Source organism: Pomacea canaliculata, linkage group LG2 (assembly GCF_003073045.1).
Source record: "Pomacea canaliculata isolate SZHN2017 linkage group LG2, ASM307304v1, whole genome shotgun sequence".
In the NCBI taxonomy this organism is placed as follows: domain Eukaryota; kingdom Metazoa; phylum Mollusca; class Gastropoda; order Architaenioglossa; family Ampullariidae; genus Pomacea; species Pomacea canaliculata.
In genome coordinates this window covers 16,070,971-16,092,421 of record NC_037591.1, presented here as the reverse complement: position 1 = coordinate 16,092,421, position 21,451 = coordinate 16,070,971, and the positions used below count along the sequence as shown (strand labels likewise).

General features: G+C 44.4%; 1 protein-coding gene across 3 annotated transcripts; it reads left to right on the top strand.

Moving 5' to 3' along the window:
* The first annotated feature begins 970 nt into the window (after positions 1-970).
* Positions 971-21,286, top strand: LOC112556522 (major facilitator superfamily domain-containing protein 6-like). 3 transcript variants are annotated; one of them, XR_003097752.1, is made up of 11 exons: positions 971-1,876; positions 2,002-2,130; positions 2,598-3,306; positions 3,577-4,678; positions 16,288-16,395; positions 16,700-16,861; positions 17,512-17,745; positions 17,968-18,039; positions 18,285-18,346; positions 18,935-19,225; positions 20,583-21,286. XR_003097752.1 is itself a non-coding variant. In XM_025225602.1 (10 exons), the coding sequence occupies exons 3-10, from the start codon at positions 2,638-2,640 to the stop codon at positions 19,052-19,054; spliced, it is 2,529 nt and encodes an 842-aa protein (XP_025081387.1). In that variant the 5' UTR covers positions 971-1,876; positions 2,002-2,130; positions 2,598-2,637; the 3' UTR covers positions 19,055-21,286. The 3 variants fall into 3 exon arrangements, 2 of the variants coding, with proteins under 2 accessions (XP_025081387.1, XP_025081388.1); XM_025225602.1 differs by having other exon boundaries at positions 18,935-21,286; XM_025225603.1 differs by having other exon boundaries at positions 2,002-2,134; positions 18,935-21,286.
* Positions 21,287-21,451: the final 165 nt, after the last annotated feature.

Here is a 21,451-nt window from a genome sequence, read left to right as displayed (position 1 = left end):
GGTTTCACTCCCTGATCTTCGGGAGGCCAATTTTTTCAGATGACCAACGATGCGCCAAAAAGAAACATAACCAGAGATAGCCGAACTGGAATAAATTTGCTGGAGAAGACGAGAAGTCTGACTCCAGACTTGCTGCTGTGTTCCCGAGGAGAAGGAGGGGCGAGGAGAGGGACAAGAAGAAACAGTGTTTGCTACGGTGGTGCCAGAGGGCGTGCCTGTACGTGTGAGGCGGTCGATCAGTAAGCAAACATGGAGCCTGTGATCTGTTCTCAAGCACCCCATCCACACCACAGGCCGCCCAAGACAGCACAAAGCGTAAAAATCAAAGAAACGATTTGTGTTGAGGGTGTGGATGGAGGAATAATGGAGAGATGGGGGAGGGAAGGGCACAGAGGAAGAGGTGAAGCAAAGGACAGACGGAAAATGATGTAAAAAGAAATGTTATACAGGGAATGTAAAACGGTGCTGGATTTGATGTTTGTAAGAAACTTCAATCAAGGCATTGACATAAGTTTTTAGTAAGTTACTAGTAGACGAGATGCTTCCTCTGATTTGAATGCTTGCCTTCGCTTTGTGAATACGGCCCCAGGTTGATTCCCATGCAAAATTGGTTACTTCGGTGGGAAAGTGCTTCCACCTTGAGAGGATTTCGCTCTGGGGGAAGAGGTAGGTAGAGAAAACCCCCAACGGCCAGTGGCGAACAGGTGTCACATGAAGAGAACCAAGAACCTTTCTCTGTTGTGGTGACAGACTACTGTGGTGAGATCTTATTCAACTGTCTCAGAAAAATACAGAGAAGAGTATATAAAAGTGAGAGGAATGGATAAAGAAAAGAGGAATAAGAGAAAAATTAAGACAGTAAGGTTAGGAGGAATCTAACAAGCAACAAATATTAAGAGGGAAGAAGAAGGAGGTAGGGAGCGAGACAAAGAAAGAAGATAAATAAGAGAGGAAAAGAGGAGGAGGGAGGAGGAATCGGAGGGAAAGAAGAGAAGGGGAAGAGCACTTGATACGTAGCAGAAAATCGATGTTCAGACCTGCGAGACTCGTAATGAAGCGAACGCCATCGCGGCACCCCGGCATCGCTGCTGTGGTTTAGTGCACATACACACACAGTTCCACAGACACACAGAGCTTCACATACACACACAGTTCCACACACACACAGTTCCACAGACACACACAGGGGGGTGAGGGTGGTAAGAAAAACTCTGTGCACGCGTGAGGGCGTGCGTGTGAATGCGTTCGGTGAAAAAGCACGCGCTGGGCAGGCAGGAAGACGGAGACATCGAGCAGTGAGGGAGGGAGTCTAGGTTTGGCAGCATCCACACTGTCCGCAGCTACTGCAGCGCCCCCTGCTGTGATGGACACAGCCACACCAATATTCCTTCCCAAGCTTACTTAACGTCAGTCATCTGCAAGCGGTGGAAGAATATTCTGTCCTTGGCTTCAGAAGCCGTTTCCGCAGCTGCAGTCGATGCTTTGCGGGAGGACGGGATGGTTCAGGACGTCCCGTTTACCCACTGACCGGTGAGTTCAGGGTGAAACCTCTCGTGTGCCTCCAGCCCGCTGTGAGTGGCGTCCCTTTACTGAGTTCTGGATGAAAGCGTCAGCAACTGTGGTCTTCGACTGTGGCATCGCGAGGCTGGGCGTTCTGGCAGTCGGCAGCCAGCAGAGGCCGACATGAATTATGCAAAATAACAATAAAGTCAAACACAACTCGACGTTGTCTCCATTCCTGGGACGATCTCGGAGAGGACAGACAACTCTGCACCAGCCATCTTCATGGTTGTCTTCGTTGAAATCCTCTGAACCTCGCCGGGTGCAGCGGTCCCCCCCACAGCAGCTTGACAGTCCTCCCGCTAAGTAAAGCCACGTAAGTATTGTTGATGTTTTTATTGACTTACTTATTATATTCTTCCGTTTGTGTGGGGGATGGAGGAGGGATGTGGAATGGTCTCAAAAGTTTGCGTTTTAGTATTGTAGTTCTCCTTTCCTCAGCTTGGTGGCGCTGCCCACGGACTGACTCTTCGCCGCAGTGCCACCGGAGTGCCAAACAAGTTTCGATCCGTCTACAGCAGCGACCTGACCTACTTCCACTCCAGGAACCCGGACATTGGCAGATTGTCGGTGTGTAAGTGTGGATTACGGTGCTCTGAACAGCTTGCGGCCATTGTTAGATGGCGCTGTGTTTGTACAGCGACTTGATTAAGCCTCGTTTTGTCATTCTGCGTAAACACCGAATTTATTGCACCATATCAGTTGGTTTCAGTGCCAAAATAGCAACCATACACCAATCTCTCACTATATGTGTGTGTGTGTGCGCGCGTGTTACTAAATTGAGTTGCTTAATGACCTCGTTCAGTTTGATTAATGACTTCGGGAAATTGCTTGATCACGGAAGTCATTTTTTTTCTCGATTTCAAATCAAGTCATTGAACTGTTAACGTCTGTTACTTTCAAGAAGAGACCAAAGGTTTTTTTTTAAACCATCGATGTATTTAACGACAGACTGATTGACTGATGTACTGACTAATGCAGCAGATAAGAACTAACTTCAATCTTCAATATTCTGAACAAATGCATGTCCTGCACAGATCGAGACCCCTTAGAGAAGTGCCAGCCCCAAACGTCACCATGACAACAGAGTATGAGCCCGAGGAGAAGCCAGAGCAGGAACGGAGGGACAGCTATGATTTCCAGTTCACGGCCAAGAAGCTCAACTCCGACCAGCAGAAGCAGGAGCCGATTTCAGTCAGTAAGTTCGCTTTTAGGAGGGACTTCATCGACTCCTTGTTCACTGTCGTCAACAAGGATCTCCTGTTCTGTAAACTCTTTTATTTCTTCTTCTTCGGGGCCTTCGGCTCGCTCTTCCCTCTGCTGGCCATCTACTTCAAGCAGCTGGGCATGAACGCCTCCCAGAGCGGAGTCCTCATCGGCTTCAGACCCTTCATTGAGTTCCTCAGCGTGCCGTTCTGGACAGGACTGGCGGACCGCTGGAGACGGGGCAAGGAGATGCTCCTGTTTGCCATCTTGTCTTGGGTGGTCTTCACGCTGGCTATCGCTTTTGTCCAGCCGCCGGCCCACAAGTGCCTGGTGTACAACGGCACTCACACCGTTCTCGAAATTCCGTACTCCGTGCGCACGCGCCGCGACGTCACTTCCGTTCATGTGATGGACGAAGAGATTGCCCGGGATCTCGAGAAGAACGTTTTGCCAGATGAGAGCGTGCTGGTTTCTCTGGGATCTTCGGACCATCTCTTCGTTTCTCCCCAACATCTGGACAAGCCACTGTCGATTCCAAAGGTGAGTTACGATTTCTAGAGTGTTAAAAATCTTTAACAAAGTCTCCCTCACCCACCTCCATATGCAGGTTGTCTTCGCCGCTTTGTATATTTTGTTTTGTTTTTTTACCTTAGTGATTGCAAAATGTCTTTCGTGGTGAGGACTTTTCATTGTAACTACTTCTGGGTGAAAGTCGTATTACCATAGCGATTACAAATTGTCTTTGTTTCACATGTAAAAAAGTTTTCTCTATATACTCTAAAATTCACTCATTTCTTTTTTCACCGAAAGACTCTTTCTCCATCTACTTTTGATGACAACGTGGACCACGCTCCATCAAGGGTCAAACGAGCGCGATACAACCTTGACCCCAGCAAGATCGTCAATGCCAACGCCTCTGACCTCGCTGGCCTCATCACATCCAAACACTCGACGGTGGTCTACAAGCAGGACGAGGTGCAATACGACTTCTTCATCCTCTTCCTGCTGGTGATCGTCGGCGAGTTCTTCAGTGCCCCTGCCATCACCTTCGCGGATTGTGTGACTTTGTCTCTGTTGGGCGAGGACACGGAGAACTACGGCAAGCAGCGCATGTTCGGCTCCCTGGGCTGGGGGTTGTCCATGTTCTTTGTGGGTATGGCCCTGGACCACGCCACCACATTCCCCAAGCACCCGTGCGGCGAGCAGCACCCTGCAGAAAAAAACTACACCGTGTGTTTCGCCGTCTTCTCCGTCCTGATGTCCTGCGCCTTCCTGACAGCCCTGCAGTTCCGCTACGACTTCCACGGCCCCGGCCGGGACATCGCCCTGGCGGAACTGAAAGAAAGAGTCAAGGACAAGGTCAAGAAGACGATCACAGGGAGAAAGAAGATGGACCGGGAGAGGCTGGTGGAGGAAGACACGGATGATGACATGGAATACACGAGGCCAGGGGAAGGTTACGGAACATACACGTCGGAGGAGGGAAACGTGACCAAAGATGCAACAGCCGGCAACAACAAACTGGCCGCAGAGTCCGACAAGCATCTGAGGATCAAACCAGGCCTGAAGAACGACATGGTCACCGACGCTCTGAAGTCTCCAGGTGCTCTGGCACATCGAGGCGCCTACCACAACACCAGTGGTACTGCCGTGCCTCCGGGCCGCTACACCTCCGAGCCTTTCTTCGGCAAATGGCTGGCCGTGGTGCGCCTGCTGTGGTCGTACCAGTACCTCTCAGTCCTCGGCATCGCTTGGTTCATGGGCTTCGGCATCGGCATCATCTTCACCTTCCTCTTTTGGCACCTGCAGGACCTGGGTGGCTCGCCTACCCTCTTCGGCGTGGCCTCCGTCATCAACCACGTGTCGGAACTGCTCGCCTACTTCATGAGCAGCAGGCTGCTGACTACCTTCGGTGAGTAGAAGGACTCCTCTTCCTCTTCATCCTTATCTTCCGTGTCCTTATCATAGACTAGCTTTTGCTAACAAAATAAAGTGTAAAGAAAAAAATAGGATAACCTTTAGGTCGCTGGGAAGTGAGGAGTTAGTACCCAAACTTTTCTTGGAGCGAACTTTTTGTAAGGACTGTACCCATTTGCTCTTCTTCGTTGCTTTTCTGTTTCCAACCCTCAGGTAAAATTAAAGGGGAGGTACGATAATCCAAGAACTAAGGCTGTATTGCAGGAAATGAGCAGCCGGGCCTATAAACAGGCACAAGAGCCACTATAGAACATGAGCGATTTGATGGAAAGCTCCGAGGCCATCCATTCCCAAGCTTACCCGCCTGGAAGGGAGGGATGGGGAGAGAGTTTCGGAGGGTTCCCCTCATTGTGCATAAATCATTTGTGTTGCAGGGCCTTTTCACTAAACTAGAAACGTGTCCAAAATCAATAGCTGTCTGACAAAATGCTAGAGTGCCATTTCCTGTGATGGGATAACAAACACAAATACACACACACACAATCAAGGTTAGGGTTCTAGCGGATGTTGTATTTTCAGTCAGCCCCTATCGCTTTACTTTTCTGATTGTTGCTCCACTCTGTATTAGTGGGTGATTGTGTGTGTATGTGTGCGTGCGCTCGCTCACCTCTGTGCGTCTGTATTGTTGCGAGTATGTGCGTGTATGTATGTCAGGGAGTAAGTATGCATTTCTGTGCGTTTGTGTGTGCATATGTTTGTGTGTGGGTATGTGAGAGTGTGTGTGAGAGATAGATACACAGAGAGAGAACGAGTAAGTGTGCTGGAACTGCAGTTCTTTTTTTCCACATCTCTCCGCCCACGTGACTGACTAATGAATGATTCTGATGAAGTGTTATTGATTATTACCGCAGATATTTGCAAACAGGAAAAGCTTGTTTCTGGGCTCACTTTCTCGGGGCTGGGATGGAGAAAAAGAGAATTTATCCAGGATCATAAACAGACCAGGGGATAATGAGGGCTATGATAACGATGACAAAAGGCGCGAGATGTTTCTCGCTTTACTTTAAGGTTTGAATGCTTCATTAACGTAACCTTGGTAACAGATACAGGCCGCGTGGCCTGCTCGATATTTTACCCATATTTATCTCTTTAGAATCTAATTGCTTGGTTTTCCGTTTAACAAATAATTTGATGACAAATAAATCCATCAACATCATATGGAAGAATTTTTTAAAAAGAATTATACCCAAATCTGTCCTCCTCTACTCAGAACTTACAGTTAGCTCCCCTGTGATGTTAAATATTAATATTACAGAATATTAAGATGTTAAAAAATTCTTATTGCAAGCGATAATGCGGGACGGGTGCTCCGCGCCGCAGGGGAACAAATATGGTATTAAACTTCATCGTGTTGCTCAAATGAGATCAACATGTCAGAATGCGTTACTAAGTAAGGGATCAACTGCTCATTCAAACCTTTAAAGCATCATCAGAGTCAAAGTTACATGTAAACATTCAAAATACCATACATCACACGATGAACAAAGTTTGTCAGATCATATTGTCCACAGGAAAACTTCAACATCGTCTGGCAATATGTCATTAAGATTAATAGCGTCCAGAACTCAATTCTTGTAGTCATAGCTTGTAGTTACTAACAGGTCTGGGCTTGTAACTAAAGTCAAACAACAGTACCCAGAGCTTACTGCCGGTGCCGATCGACGAGAAAAAGAGAGATTTCTGTGGAACGGGTGATACATCAACACTCAATACAAATACAAGAATGTTCGCGACTTCCCACCAACACGAAGTTAGGTCTCCCTTTCCAGTAGACTGTTCAGGCTCGACCACAGGCAGGGCACGCCTGGGTCACCAGTCCAAAATGACCGCTCCACCTGACAATAGTAGGCAGAAAGTTCCAGGACACTTGGTCTGAGAGTGGGACCGACGGTCGTCATCCCCGGGCCTAATCCTGTAATACTTAAGTATTTCATGAAATATATAATTTACAAAAATGTAGAATCAAATGCTGTGTCAACAAAAACACTATTCAGAACTGAGTTCGATACATGAAGATGGAAATAAATCTTATCTAAATGTTACCTAATCTTGGCGAGAATTGTTACTCGTGAGTCCCTTTTTCCCACAGCTCAAACGTCTGGCCGGTCTGATGGTCCGACTTGGGAATACGATCACACTTCGCAAAATGCTAGCATGGGGGGAGCTGCAGTGTGCGTCTATTCATCTGCACGTTCCACCCGCATAACATTCAACAGTTTAGCAAAGGGACGATTCTCACCCCGCAATCACACCTTCAAATAGTCTGCAGAATATTAATCAAGGACGTGTATAGGTGGACTGCTGTCTGTCTGACAAGACCAACGTTTAGCCTCTTGAGAACTTCTCCGCTGGTAGTATCGGCGAGCGTAAACAAAGAATGTCACTAAACCGGAAGCTTTGTAGTAGCATGCCTCGTTTTAGTAATTAATCTGAAATGGAAATAAACCGGAAGTTTTGTAGTAGCATGCCTCGTTTTAGTAGTTAACTGCCAAAAATCGTCTGGCAGCAGTCCAGTAATACAAGTTCGTGATATTAATATAGCCCCCAGTCAGTTCCTGACAGACGACTGTAAGCAGTTATTCATTAGTGTAGACAAGATCTCAATACGTCGATAGCAATGATATCAAGAGAATAAAGCAGTTCAGGCGAGATGATAAGGCTACTGAAACCAGCAGGATGGAGTGATTCAGGCACATTGATATGGCTCATTATATTAACAGGATCGAGCGATTCAGGAGTCATGATAAGACTTATATCAACGGGATCGCGCAGCTTCCTCCTCGATTGCTCTGGTCCTCTATACCTCTCTCTAGCTTCCATTTTTTCCTATTTCTGTTTGTTTTCCTTCTCCGCGCCGTTGAACCCCTAGACAACTGTAAACCTGTAGCTGAACATTACCATCACCACCGACTGCTCTGCCGAAAGAGCGACTTTCGATCGAAAGCATCATGGGTAACAGGCGAGAAGTGGTGGTGGTGAGGTGGGGAGAGGGGGTTGTAGCTGTAAGTGATTGTAGTAAACTCCCTGTAGTCCACTCCCTGGTCTACTCCTTACAGTCAACTCCCTGTAGTGTTCAAGCCGACCAGCACGTGAAATGCCATTTTCTTAGCAGTAGGAAGCGAGATGATTTTTGTACTTGCCCGATCAATGCCTGCAGCATTGAAAATACTTCAAAGGAGTGACTATTTGCCATTTCCCTAGTGTTTTCTTTTCCGTTTTCTTTCTTTCTTTCTTTCTTTCTTTCTTTCTTTCTTTCTTTCTTTCTTTCTTTCTTTCTCTCTTTTGTGTGTGTGTGTCTGTGTGTTTGTTGCGTACGAAATCAGCTTGTCTGAGTACTTTCAAATAAATTTTAAAAGATTTTTTTTTTCCTTTTGGTAGTTTGATATTCCGATTTCTATAATACACCGTTCTCGTGAATGAGTATTTAACGATATTTTAAATATAAAGAAAGAGTTATCGAGGCACATTAAGCCGATGAATAATCGGAACCGCTTTGGAACCCAAACAATTAACCCCTCGTTTCTCTTGCCGGATGTGACGTCAGTCTCTACGGGAGTACAGATCTGTATGTAGCTAAAGTTGATTTCTCTAGACAATATGGCGAACCGTCTTGGGCTAGCTCTGGCACAGACGAAAGACAAATTGAATGAGTCCCTTATCGACTGGGCGTCTCTCCTTCATTCCAGGGGGAGATGGGAGGAGGTAGGTGGGGAATCGATGGAACTGAAGTAATAGTTTCTAGAGGATCTCTTTAAGGGATCTCTTTAAGGGATCTCTGTGAGGATCGTTCAACAGCCTCATCGTGCGTCTGTATGTTATGGCTTCATTAAAGGAAGGATTCGAAGAAAGGTGAATAAGGTGGGAGAGGGAAGATAATGGATCCCAGCAGCTGACTGCATTACTTGCTCTTCGCCCTCCTTCATCCTTCTTTCTCTGCATGCGTGCGTGTGTGTGTGTGCAGGTATGTGTGTGTGTGTATATATATGTAAGAGAGCACGCAGACATGCAGGTATACATATCTACACTATTCATACTGTTAGCTGCTAAAAGTAGAAGTCTCACAGGGTAGTAAAGATTGTTCTGAAAGACTGCAGACAATCGACTGAACAGTTCAGTATTTCAGAGATGACAGACAAATAACACTCAGGCACACAGAGATGTTTTCTTTAAAATTGATAACTAAGACAACAACAACAACAACAAAAAACAACAACAAAACAAAGAGGCAAACACAAAACAAGAAAGACATAGAGAGACAAAGAGAGAGGACAGACGAGAAGTGGATGGGGAATTTGCAAGAAAAAAAGGAACAGGAGATGATAAGTCGAAATTCATGGCCGAGGGCTTTACGCTGGCTTTTAGTGTGATAACGGCAAATTCCACACCAAGCTGCTAAAACGTCACCAGCGTGACATGGTTTGCTTTTATCTGTCATTCCCATGGGCTTGGCTGCCCAGGGTCAGATCAATTATTTTTACGAGTAATTAAGCAAAAACTGCCGTGTCTGATATGGTTGTCTTCATTATTAGACAGAGCTTCCTGTTAGAAGGAAAGAGATTTCCTGAGATATGAACGATTGAAGCCGTCAGGAGATCTGAGCCAAGGATCACTTTGCCAGTTTGTCATTCTTTCTGTCTCTTATTCACTCTTTTTATCATTCTGTCATTAATTCTATCTTTCTTTCTTCCGTTCTTTCTATGATTCTACGCGTGAAATATGTCACTGTAATTGGAAACATTTGAATATTTCAGACTGGTTTATTTTCATAAAAGACAATTTATAATACTTCTGTCGTCTTCTCTCTTCATTTTACATTTTACACAAATACACACGCTGTCTCTTTATCCCCTACTCCTACGCACGCACGCACGCACGCACGTACGCACTAAACCCTACAAGTTGATTAACCCATACATGATCACTTGCCAAGGTGCGCAAACCAAACATCAAACTGTGTCCAATTAATCTGGAGCAAACAGAAAAAAGCTTCTGTATTTTCGGAGCCTTTAAAATTATTGATATTTCACTGAATACAACTCACCTCCCAATGCTATAGAAAGAGAAGAAGAGCGGAATTATTGACATTAGAAAGAGAGATGAGGGGAGAAAGAGAGATCACATTTTTTGAGACACGATTCCGTCGAAAAATGCAGAAACAGCGAACTCCAAAATAGTTTGCTAATCACAGAGCACAAATCTCTACCAGCCATTAGCCTAAGAATCTAAGAACTTATGAGCAGAGTGCAATCAATGGCGTAATGGGAGATAACTATATAGTTCTCATGTTAGCCAAGCCGCTCGCGGTTATCGATCTGAATGCCATCAGACTGACGTCCTTCTTTAATTCTCTTCTTGTTTTTCTTTTGCTTCCGGAGCGGGATTATGCGCGTGTAACTGAAGTGAGAATTCGTTGTGATGCTTCCTCGGGCATAGTAAGCGAGAGAGAGAGAAAAATAATAGCAAAGGAAACAAAAAGAAATTGAAGGTTGTATCAACAGGTCATTTGTCTTCGCTCTTGTCTCACGCCTGGCGGCTTTGGGTGTCACGCCGGACGGTTTGTTATACTCCACTCGTGCAGGGAAAGGTGATCCCAGGGTTACGACATTCTTTTTAGATTATTGCCTGGGATTGAATGCAAATAGTTTGATTTCTGGTTATGGAAATAAGGTATAGGGTCTTTATCTCTAGATATATATAAATTATTATCTAGCTCTATGTGTGTGCGCGTGCGCGTGTTTTTTTGTTTGGTTTTTTTTTTTTTTAAAGGAAAATCAAAGAAAGGGATTTTTTTTCTTTTAGTTCTTCGATTTCTTCCTGTTTAATATGATAACCGGCAACGGCTGTCATACCCGATTAGTTAATTTTTTTCTCCCTCGTCTTCCCTCCTTTCATTTTTCCAGTCCAGCTCTCTGTCGTACAACACCTTTCTGACACCTGAAAAAAGGTTATGTTTACGGGAAGAGGTGTGTGCTGATTTCACTACTTGCCCAGTTTGTCAATTATGACATAGAAGATTGTAGAGGTTTATGTTTACCTGTTATCTGCGCCGTTACCTCTTGATGACCTGCTGGAATAAAAGTTTATGTTTACCTGATTATATTCGTATGAATACACAAACCTGACTAGTGGTGCCCAAGCTCAAAGGAGCGCAGTAAATGCAGCAGCTTGTTGCGAGGGTTCTGTTGTTTATTTTCCCCGGTTGTGTACGGTAATGGTCTTGACGCCGAATTTTCGATGCTTGAGAGAGGGGTTAGGTCTGGGTGGGGCAGTTGCTGGCTGAAAAAGGAAATATTATTGTTTTTATTGATCTGAGACGGCGGGTCTGCACACTTGCACCACCACGGTGTCTAGTTGCAAAGGCAGATTGAATTTGCAGCGTAAAATATTCTGCCTCCTGAAGGGATTTACACCCAACTTCTGAGTGAGTGAGGCACAAATTTGTTCGCACCGAGTGTGAGGAGGAAGCAGGCATATTGTTTTTCGCCTTCTTATGGCAACCATCATCCTGCAGAGTTGAGAGAAAACATAGCCATTACTCATTCAAACATTTTGTAGTGTTAAACCACAGGCATACTTTAACTTCTAGATAATTATGAATGGGAGACATTAAACCTGCAGCTTTGGGAATCCCTACAAATAAATACAAATATGTGATGTGTGAAATGTGTCTATGTTTCGACATAAACTTTGTACCCAAATAACTGTTATGGAAGATTAAATCAAACAGATAACGAAATATTCATGTTGTTTATCGTTTAGTGATAAAGTTTAAAGTAATAAGAACAATAAATGTGCAGTCAGCATACTTTTTGAAACTTTTAAAAAATATTTGACGGGAATCAGGTAAGATTCTGTTGGATTAAATATTGCTAAATGAGATTTTTGTCTCTTAGTGTGTCTGACATTCTGGTTTGCTAACACCACAGAATTATGTTTAAAAACAGGATAACATGCATGAAGTTTGCCTGTATGCAAAGAAGTCACCACTGTTTGTCTGCAACCAAATGAAAAAAGAAACTTCTGACGAACAAAAGAAAATAAAGTCTTACCTCTTACCAACTGAATAAAATCAACTCTAACCCTTTACAATTTGGTCACTCACGTCTGTTTAACAGCACTTTATCCTTTTTTCATGGTAAGGCTAAATTAAATGTGCATCTTTCAGCCGCAGCCTCACGGATAAATCACACCGGCTTTCTCCTTGTGTTCTCTCTTGAACGAAAAAAAAGTCTAATAAAAACAAAAACCCGCGCCAGGCCTGGTTTGTGTGGCGCAGAAAAAAGCCGGTGCCAGAGCAAAGGGAAGCTAACTGTGGATGTGGTGGCTGCAGGGACACTAATCCAGTTCCGGTGTTTGCTGGACTTGTATTGATTGCTCTTTCTGCAGGCCTTCGATCAGCTAATGTCCGGAGAGACATTTCGTTTGTACTCGGCCTCCTGCAAGCAGACCAGTCTTTTAGAACGGCGGTAATGAATAATTCTGTCTCCCTGAAGACTGCTGAGTCGATGGAAAAAGTTTTAGTTGCATGCGCCGTAAGGACAAATTTAACCTCTTCCCAGCCTCCATAGTCTGAGGCTGACAAATTTGCGAGAATGTTTACAATGATGGACGGTGAAAAACGTGACTGAACGATCAGAGATTTTTTTTCTCTCCTCCCTTACCCTTTCCCAAACCAACCACCGTCTTCCCCTCATTAAATGATCGAGTATTTTAAAACAGTGGGGCACTTACTCCCTCAAACCATCAAGGCTAAGTTCAAAGCAAGGTTTTATTCAAGACCGGTGTCAAAGGTCATGGTGGAAGCTTTAGTCACGACCTGTACCCTGCTGTCACTATTTTGAATATGTTTCCGTGGTGTACACTCACGCGTCAAGGTTCAATAATGTGCTTGCGTTTGTATGTGTGTGCGAGGTGAGCAAACACCACACCGACGACTTTCTTCTCTAAAGTCGAGAGCTCTAATGAAATGCTAGGGAGTCTCTTCAAGCTGTGGTATGAACCTTAAAAAAAGAAAAAAAACAATTTGACAAGAGAAACTCACCCGTCGCTTCTTTTCCTATTCTGGCCCCCGGCGTTTGGAATTCTCTGCACCTTCTTCTTCGACCTATGACCGCGTTCAACGCCCTCACATCCAGCCGTTCAACCCTCTTTTATACCTCGCGCATATAGCTAACCTTTTCGCTCACTCATCAATTCCTGATCTTAGTCCACGTTAGGTAGTGTTCGCCATGTTCTGAGCGTTGATGTTGTACCCTGTTTGCTGTTTTTCGAGCGTTTAATTGTGTATTTTGTTGTATGTTAAGCTGTCTGTTCGTTTGCAGACTTGTGAGCACCGAGCATTAAGATCCTCCTCCTCCTTCTCCTCCTCCTCCTCCTCATCATCATCATCATCATCATCAACAACAACAACATCATCATCATCATCAGTTCAGCATCAGAAGAACCACAACAAGCTGCCTGCCACGCGATACCCTCATTGATTGAAATACAAGGTGTCCAACTGGTTCGAGTACCGGCCGCCTGCAACATCTACAATCTATAAAAAAAAAAAGGGAAGAAAAGCGAGTTGCTTGTTCTCGGCCCATTAACTTTAATCAGGAATGAGGGGCAGTGCAGCGAGAACATTCGCTGACAAAATCAATGCAACGGGAGGCTGGCAGAAGAGTCTGGAGCATGGCGCGTGACAGTGAAGACGAACATGACATGGACAAAAAGCCGCATTCATTGTCAGAGCCTGGTATAGACACTGGCTTTAACTCGGTGCCAGTGCTAGCTAATGCGGGCTGAGTCCTGTCCTCGGGAATAGCTTTGGTGGTGAAGCTGCTAGGGCTTGATAGCCGCCACAAAGAACCCGATGCACGAACTCAGTGGTCAGGTGAGTGTTCGGCGCGGAGACAGGTCAAGGGTTAATGCCTAGCTGTCAGCTAAACGTTCATTGCTTCTAGCCTGGTCTCTGTACTTACATATATCTCATGTACCTTGTTGTGGCTGACTACAGTGACAGATGCAAGACCACGTGATTCTTGAATTGTTACAAGAGCTGTGATGGTCCTCAGCTGTTGAGACTCGATGACGAAAGGTCAGAAACAAGCTTCAGCAAACACTTTGACTCGATCGTCTTCTAACGATTATTTCTCATGGATCAGAATCAGAAAACAGTCTCTTCCCTTTCTGAAGTTCCTTTTCCTGATTCCCGGATGGTTGGATTTTCGTGGGCAGAAAGAGAGAAAGTGCTGACAACACTGTAGATATCGCCGTGTTGGGAAAGGGATTCTTCACCGTGATTAACTATTGATAGACCCTAGAGCCTCGAACGACCTCACGCGCCCCAGCTAATGGCGTGTGTGACGTGCTAACAGACAGGCACCGAGGGTGCAGACCTCTGGCCGACAGCTCCAAGGACAGAAATTCACTTTATCTGAGTGCTTCAAGCCAGGCGGTGGATGGGGAGAGCAAGGTATATAACTTCCCCTTTGGAAAAATAAACACTGCTAGCCGCTTGGTTTCTGAACTAATATATATACAGAGCTGTAGTTACATATAATTATATATAAGAAGTCTAAAACTTAAACATTCTTCTGTTGGGGTTTTTTTTTCGCGAAAGCAGCTGAAAAAAAGTCAAGGCGTCTATTAAAAAACCAAACTGCGTCACGTGACTGTCCGGTCTGCTCTTGCTGGGAGAACAACTGGACGAACTCAATTTGTTTTCGAAACAAACTAATTTGAACTCTATTATTCTATGTGGAGCAGCTGTTCACGTTTACCAAACACTGTTTTCATTTCCTCCACTTCATCCACCAGCTGAATTTTTTAGGCCACTAGCTCTCCCGTGTGAGTGACATGTCAGAGGGTTCAGACTGCTCATCCTCGTCCTGTTTGTGCGAAAAGCTGATCCGCTACAACCTTTGGAGATAAAAAGTTCCAATCATTTGGCTGGCGTCCGCCTCCTGCGTCAAACCCGTCCACACCAAAGGTCAATCTGTTAAATTCTTCCAGAAAGGTTGGCTTTGACTTCAGGAAACATTGATTTTTTTTTCCTGACAGACGATATATGCACCGATTCTGCGAAAGTCCGCCAGACGTGTATAGTAGTGTGTGTGTGGCACGCAAAGTCTACAGAGGAAACCGCCTCTTCCTGTGAAGACTAGTCATCATGACCAAAGCCATCTTTGCGCTTGTCAAGACATCCTCCGCTTTTTCTTCGATCCAGAGCAACTTGAGTGATGTGGCTAGGAATTATCGCCAAAGAAAAAAAAATGAAAGAGCGAGAAAAAATGCTTCTCTCAATTCAAGGCTAGACGGGATGCAACTTCTGGTTTAGGTGGGATGCAACTTCCGGTTTAGACGGATGAAAAGGTGCTAGCAAGTCTCTTTCTCAAATGTTGTCTGTTCCTGGGCGGAGATAAAGAGCCATCAAGGAAAAGTCGAGCTTTCCATAAAACTTTTTTTCCCTGGAAAGATGATGAAACAGAAAGACACAAAAAAGCACATCTTGCTCGTCAAGCAACACTTCAGTCCAGTCCAGAAAATGGATGGATTTCTCATACCATGCAGAGATATGACAGGGTTAGTCAGTTTAGAACAAACACAGAAAGAGAGAGAGAGAAAGAGAGAGAGAGAGGTATCTACAACTTCTCCATCATGGCTGCAACATTTCCAGGGTCGATAGATTCCATCCATACGCCTGCTAAGTCCAGATCATGTGACCTTTCCGAGACTATTCCAATGACATGAGACTTTTGCTTCTAAATTTGCTACATTTCTATTTAAGAAGAGAGCACGAGAACAAGATATATAGTGATTTCCTGCCTAGCGACGAATTTCATCCACCAGACGCTCTCCCGGCGGGACAAGGCTGACGTCAACTGATCAGTTTCTGCGGCTTCGATTGGCTCTGTCTCAACGCCCTGTAGCAGTAACTCTCGCTTCGGCTTATTTTCCTTTAAGGAATGTTTTCTTGGTACATAAATAACTCAGTCAAAGTTTTCTGGATGGCTAAATCTGTCGCGGGTGAATCTCGGGGACAAATCACGCGAGTTTTCGTCTTTTCTCGCGAGAATTGCTGGTATACTGTTGGCTCGACCCACCCTTACATGCCAGGTTCTATCAACACTTTCCCGCGATGTTCCCCTTCCCCCCACTATATCCCAGTATGTTCATACAATCTTTCTCTACACTAATCAGTCTCGGGCTTATTCATCCATCCGGTTAGTTCGTCACGAAAGCAGTTACTGACCCACACCTAATGCACTTATTCATCTTGTCGTTCTGCACTTTGCCTCTGGCTACTCATCGGTCTTACGGGATCTGCACTTGTCCACTACAGAATGTCATCGACTCTAACTTTTCCTTCGCATAATCTCTTCTCCATAGGAAAAATATGAACGAGTAAGTTTGGCAACTTTTTTTAGATGAAGGTTATGTACAAACTTTGTCAGACTTGGTCCAACATTCGTTCACATTTTTCTGGTTAGGTCCACCTTTACAGAACCACACAAAACCTGCCAAATGTTATCATGGAGGGGTTTGGTCATTCTGTCGCAGGTCATGTGAAGGTCCTGTATGCAGGTCTCCTGGGCAATGTGGCGAGGTTTTTGTACATCTCCTGGCTCCGCGATCCGTGGTGGGTCTTGCCCTTCGAATTTGTACAAGGTGAGTTGTTTTTGGGGCGTGTTTCTCACTTTTTTTTTTTTTTTTTTTTCATTTGTATTTACTAATCGTCTGTGTCTCTTCGCTTTCTTTTTTTTTTTTTTTTTTTTTTTGTCCATATCATATGAATCTTCGTTAGAAGAAATATTTTAGTTTCCATGGCCTATCGAAAGCACTTTAGTTTCCAGTCCTCTCCAGAAACACTCCACTTTTCAGTACCTTTTCATGCCTGCGTTGTTTCCATTGCCCATTATAAGCATTCCACCTTGAAATGCCTCCGAGTCCAGTCGTTGTTTCCGTTGCACAGGTCTGACGCACGCGGCCGTGTGGGCCAGCTGCTGTGCCTTCGTGACGCACGCCATCCCGGGTGAACTCAAGTCATCGGCGCAGGGTATTCTGCAGGCCCTGCATCATGGACTGGGGCGTGGCTGTGGAGCCGTCTTTGGTGGTCTCCTTGTCTATCGCTTTGGTGAGTCGGGGGATGGGTGGGTGATCAGGGGTTGCAACCGGTTGTGATTTTAGTTGACTTACATTGGCAGCACTATGGGGTACAATACTACCTTGGTCATCAGCTTTAAATACTTTGTCTTCAACTCACCCACATTAGAGTGTTTGCTTGCTTTTTTTTTTTTTTTGTCTTAAATCACATTCAGCATCTGCGGAGAGGGTTTGTCTGTTGTCTGTAAGTAATGCAGTTGCTGCGCAAGAAACAAATAAACATCGGGGCACCTAGTGACATAATGGCAGCTGGTGGTCCATATGTCTCGCACATGCCAGGACTTTTGATGTAACCCTCGTCAGTCAGCCACACAGACTGTTTCCTGAATCCTACCACAGTTCTAATTGTTTCTTGTCCTTAATCTCTAAATCTCCGTTCCAGCTCTTATGCTAACACCACAACCAGCATCAGCACCAGGATCACAATTTCTATCACCTTCTTAACTATGTCTCATTCATAAAGTCTTTAAAAAAGCTGATCTTGAGGTTACAATGTCATGTTTTCATTAACTTCTAAGAAAAGAAGTTTCTGTAGTTATGTAAGGTGTTAGCAATAGGATTGAATTGTCCTGCAGTAGTTCACACGCAGCTTTAATTATTCGCTGTCGATGACCACAACAGGGAGTGAAATCACCTTCCGTGTGTACGGCGTCACCTGCGTGGTGGTGCTGGCGGCCTACGTGGGCGCTAATTACTTCCTGCAGCGGCGCGGCCTCTTTGATCACGACTCCACCTTCTCTCACGAGCTCATGGAGGACAACGGACCGCACCTGGCTCCTCACGGCGTCCCCTCCGGCATGGGCCGTAACCTGTCCAGTTCCAAGCTAACGGAGGACTGGCAGACCCAACAGAAAGGTGAGCAAAGCTGACACCGCCAGTAACTTCCTGGGATACAATAAAGTCTGATATATTTCAGTACATTTTTAAAATGTGCTGAAGCTTGTTTTTCTGGTGATCATACGGTGGTTGTATAGTTATTACACAATCGTTATACCGATATTTAATGTAAAATATGATTTGTAGCTATTTTTACCAAGGCAACAGTGACAGACTCGCATTTATCTCAATCTGCCACAGATTACGGCTCCACCACCAACGATCGAGACAGGGATTACACGGCAGACCAGAGGGACCCTTGGGGTGGCGCAGGTAAATCAGGAAAAGACAGTAACCTGGAAGTTGGCCAGTGAGGCTGAGCATCCTGCAGCAACTCAGTTTGTAAGGCAGACAGACAAACTAAATATGACTTCTATGTCTTGTTAAAAAAGTTTTGTACAGATAATTGTTTCCAATTAAAACTTTCAAATAGATAAGTCACTTTTTCCTTCTGTCTGTCTGCCCTTGTACCTGTGGCGCTTTCTATAGTTTCTCTTTGATGTTGACTTTGGTTACAGGTGGCTACTCCAATGAAGGCTATGGAGGCTCTCAACAGAGAGGAAGTAATGCATTTCAACAGGTGACGGCAAACTCATTCGTTTTCGTCATTTCTTCTCATCTTTTTGCTTAAAATTGGGTTTTGCATTCTTATGCAAGCCTATGCCATCTTACATGTCTATCTTTGAAAATCATATTAGTACTGACACGTCAAAAACTTTCAAGTCCTGCCATTTTTAAACACTTTATCATTGGTTACTGAATAATAATCTTTAGCATTTTAATTTGTTTGTACAACGGGCTCTCACTTTGGCGGTTTTGATTATTCCTAGATTTTCCATCCAAAGCTAAAGGGCTAGTCGGGGGATATTTTCCCAAACTTGGATGAAAATCCCTTTGCAGTTCTTACTATAATGAGATATACACCTACAAACATCTCCATGCACAGATAGAGGTTAAATTGTGATTAACATATATTTCTAATTCAACAGTATTAAGAGTTGAAGCTTGAGAGAGGTCATAGAGTTATTTACAGTTTTTCCACATTTCACATGCACCTAAACACCGGCGAATAACTACTTTTTGATGTAATGAAAACAAATAAAAAGTAAAAAAAAACGAAAAAAAAAACTCAAGATTTTTATTATTTTCTGAACCCATTCTTTGTCAGGATTTTACTCCGTTTTCTGAGCCACGTGACCGCGTGTTCATCGGGGAGGCGCCCAGAATCAGCACCCAGCTCTACCATCAGCAGCCAGACAACAGCTTTGACCAGGAGTACGGGCCGTAACCCTGCTGACTGCGGACTCGCCCACAGGTGGCGCTGCGCTGCACCGCGTCATGGGAAGCAAGATGGCGAGTGTCTTGTTCAAACTGCAGGTCATAGTTTACCAGTCCGAATGTGATGTGATAGCATATAGTCTACAGATATCTGTACCCACATTCCCTGAATCATTTTATGGTGAGGCTGCAGATTTGTAAGCGATGGCGGGCTTGGAGAATTTTGTTCAATTTTTGTGATTGGGCAGATAACGAAAGCAATATCATTATTTTCATTTTTATACTTTTGCCAATATATGTTTTATGCAGTTATTACAATGCTATATTAAAATATACTCCTTTTGATAAAAGTTCCTTTCGTAAAGACATCTCAAGTGTAAGGTAGAAATAAGTGTTTCCAACCTGCGCACCGAAGGACCTTAACTTCTACTATCTTAACAAAATAATGATAATGTCTCAGTCCCATAGACCTGTCCAGAAAATCTTTCATTGTGGCCGATTCCTCACAGCAGAAAATAACAGACGAATCACTAACAGCAATATGGCGAGCAATCACAGCAGGATCAAAAACGAAATTTAGTGAGGGTTCGTGACATTCTGACATTCCAATGGGGACGATCGAGCCAGCAGATTGTAGTGACGTGTACAACGACGAGCAGAACCCAAACCCGTTCAGTGAAAAGCAAGAGAGAATAGTTGTACTGTTTCAATCACATACGAACCCAGGATCGGTGATCCTTACATTCTTCCTGCTTCCTAAAGTAAATGTCACAGTTTACTCGCCTCACTTTCTGCCGTCAGGGGCACCAGATAGCTATTCTCCATTTTTATCGGTTTCTAGGTAGGAGGTTCCTTTGAGACAATCTTGCAAATGGGGGCACTATGTGTTCCACAGTGACTGCAACATTATTAGGAAAAATAGTCGCGACAAAGAACATGTTACTTTCCCCTGTTTTTAATTCCCTTTGGAAACAACCCACATGTATCACTTTCAACGATGTCTGACTCCTTTGGGGAGCTTTTTTTTAAAAAATATTTTCAGGGGTTTGCGAGAGGGGTTGATGGTTGGGAGAAGGCGAGGTGGTGAAACAAATTTGTGTGGATCAGATTACAAGGGAAATGAAACCGCAGCAAAGAAGCCTACATCGGTTTCCTCCCTCCCACTCCTAAAGTCTTACGAAACGAGATGTTACAAGATGGAGGAAAACAGCGATTTTTATATGCTTCCTGTTTATTGTTGTCAAACACCCCTAGCGATCTGGCTGATCATTGTGGTGGTCCCTTCCCACACACGGAGAATGCATAAAAAACAGGCCATTGTGTGCATTGAAAATCTCGGTACTTCCATACAGGTCTGCTCGCATCCTCAAGAGCGTGCACGTGAAGTCTGTTCGTTACACTTTTGGGTCTCAAGGGTCCAGGATAGTAATTCAAATACCGCCAACTGTTGCTTGGCGCAAATGTGTATTGCAGGATTACGTGAAAGAAACAACTGAAGATGACGAAGTAACTACTAAATTATCTCTTAATTTGTTTAGGGACCCTTGGTATTGGGCCTTCTGGAAAAAATTCTGACATCAAGACCAGTCGGAGCAGTTTTTCTCTAAGGCGACTGTAGTTCAAGACCAAACTTTTAGCCTGTGGCGCGAAGAAGGGTTCGTCTTAAGGGAGGGAGGTAAGGAGCACACGAAATGCTTGTGACCTAAGTGGCTTTGCTTTCATCTGGGCTGACAGTTACCCTTCCCACCCCAGCCGGATCGAATCCACTCTTTCTTGCCAAGGGGTGAAAGTTCGGCCTTTAAGGGAAGTTGAGATTTCCACGTGGGGGAATGACACAATAAACACACTCATTTTTCTATTCTCTGATTGTCAACGAGCATCTGAAGCAAACCAATGCAAAGCTTTGTCCACGTGGTACCACAGGATAGTTATTGCCAGCCAAGCTCTTGATGTATGCTTGAATATGACAAATAACTTATAAAACCTCCATCTTTAAGGTTTTGAGCCTGTATAAATTTGAAGGTTTGGTGTATGTGAATGCATGCACGTGCACACAATGTATCCTGGGTAATACAATGCAGTAATGCTGTTCAATAGGCCTCAAGTAACACTGGAGTTGTGTGCATCACTAGCGACCTGTTGTAGGTTTAGTATATATACTGTTAAAGTGCTGTAGCTTTGCCTTTTGAACTCAGCATTTAATGGTTTGAAGGAGCAATAAAATGTCGCTTAATGTTTAAATGTGCATGCGACTGGTCAATGTGCAAGAGTTCAAGATGCTGAAAACAAGCTGCCTGCCTCTGTCACTGATAAAAATGCCCGAAGGATTAAAATGACGACAACATACAAGTGATAAAACAAATGACAAAATACAAGTGGTAGCAGTATCTTGTTCAAATGTGCACCT

Coding starts and splice junctions, on each gene's coding strand:
- LOC112556522 (XM_025225602.1), top strand. CDS start 2,638: ATGACAACAGAGTATGAGCCCGAGGAGAAGCCAGAGCAGGAACGGAGG. Junction 4,679..16,287: donor CAGGCTGCTGACTACCTTCG/GTGAGTAGAAGG, acceptor ATTCTGTCGCAG/GTCATGTGAAGGTCCTGTAT. Junction 18,040..18,284: donor GGACCCTTGGGGTGGCGCAG/GTAAATCAGGAA, acceptor CTTTGGTTACAG/GTGGCTACTCCAATGAAGGC.